At 37.2% G+C, this 1,043-nt stretch overlaps 1 protein-coding gene across 1 annotated transcript in view; it reads left to right on the top strand.

The window, feature by feature from the left end:
• Window positions 1-1,043, top strand: part of LOC107563676 (tyrosine-protein kinase Srms-like) — a 24,542-nt gene that overhangs the window by 7,352 nt on the left and 16,147 nt on the right. Inside the window, exon 4 of the mRNA XM_016248610.1 lies at window positions 272-419. Coding sequence (XP_016104096.1) covers window positions 272-419 — 148 coding nt within the window. The remainder of the gene's footprint in view (window positions 1-271; window positions 420-1,043) is intronic.

Genomic DNA, 1,043 nt, shown 5'->3' with positions numbered 1-1,043 from the left:
GCTTCTTTTTTTTCCCTATTCTAAACACACCAAAACCAAGCCCGTCTTCTGATGATTTGTTTTCCCAGTAAACTTTCTTAGAAATGCAAATTGCCTTTCTTTTCTTCTTTTCTACTTAATGTTTATGCTGTTAACAAAAAATAAGCACTCTCTAGCCTCTCTGGTTTTATGGTCAATATTGCACGCTGTGTTTAGATCAACATGTGATATAGGGGAGAGATTCTTGGAAGAGTTCTCTTGTAACATTTGTTGCGTGTGTGTCCGCGTGCAGAGGGAGCTGTTTGACATGGAGCCATGGGAGCAGCCAAGGGAGGAGTTTCAGCTACTCAAGAAGCTGGGGGAAGGCCATTTTGGGGAAGTCTGGGAAGCCGTCTGGATCACAAAGAAACAGAAAGTGGCCATCAAGATGCTCAAACAAGGTACGGCATCACACAAGATGGAATGTTTTGAAGTGAGACAACTCAACTAATACCAGAAAGCATCACAGAACTCATGAAAGCAATCCCTAATACTGATGTTTGTGCTGATGTCACTTCCTGGAGGTTACTTGACTGAAAAGACTGAAAGTCAAATTGAGGACATAGGGAAATCCCAAAGAACTGACATTTTTAGAAGATGGAAAATTATATATTTTTAAGCGTTTCAATTAGAGAAAAAAACAGAATCATAAAATATAGAGACTAGGTGTGCTACAGAAGCAAATAGCTTATTGGGAATATAGGTAACTTTTGAATGAAAAAAAAAGTGTAAAAAGCCTTGATAATGGAAGTGTACCCTAAGGAAGGCTTGGTTATTTTTAATGACCTAAGCCCAATTTATTAAAGGCTTTTTACATTTCATCACATGAGTGCTTACGAATTTTGGGATTTTTTTATATAAACTGTAATAATCAATTGGAATATTTCTTAATAAATTGGCTGTAATTTCATTAGAAATTAGTGCATAGAACCTGCACAAGACTGCACCATCCACTCAAACTGAAGGACAGAACTGAATTCACATTCACTTAAAGGGGTCATATGATGCGATTTCAAGTTTTCCTT

This window comes from Sinocyclocheilus grahami, unplaced genomic scaffold (assembly GCF_001515645.1).
Source record: "Sinocyclocheilus grahami isolate Dianchi unplaced genomic scaffold, SAMN03320097.WGS_v1.1 scaffold885.1, whole genome shotgun sequence".
NCBI lineage: Eukaryota > Metazoa > Chordata > Actinopteri > Cypriniformes > Cyprinidae > Sinocyclocheilus > Sinocyclocheilus grahami.
The sequence above is the reverse complement of the archived record's forward strand: the minus strand, read 5'-3'. Positions and strand labels throughout refer to the sequence as shown.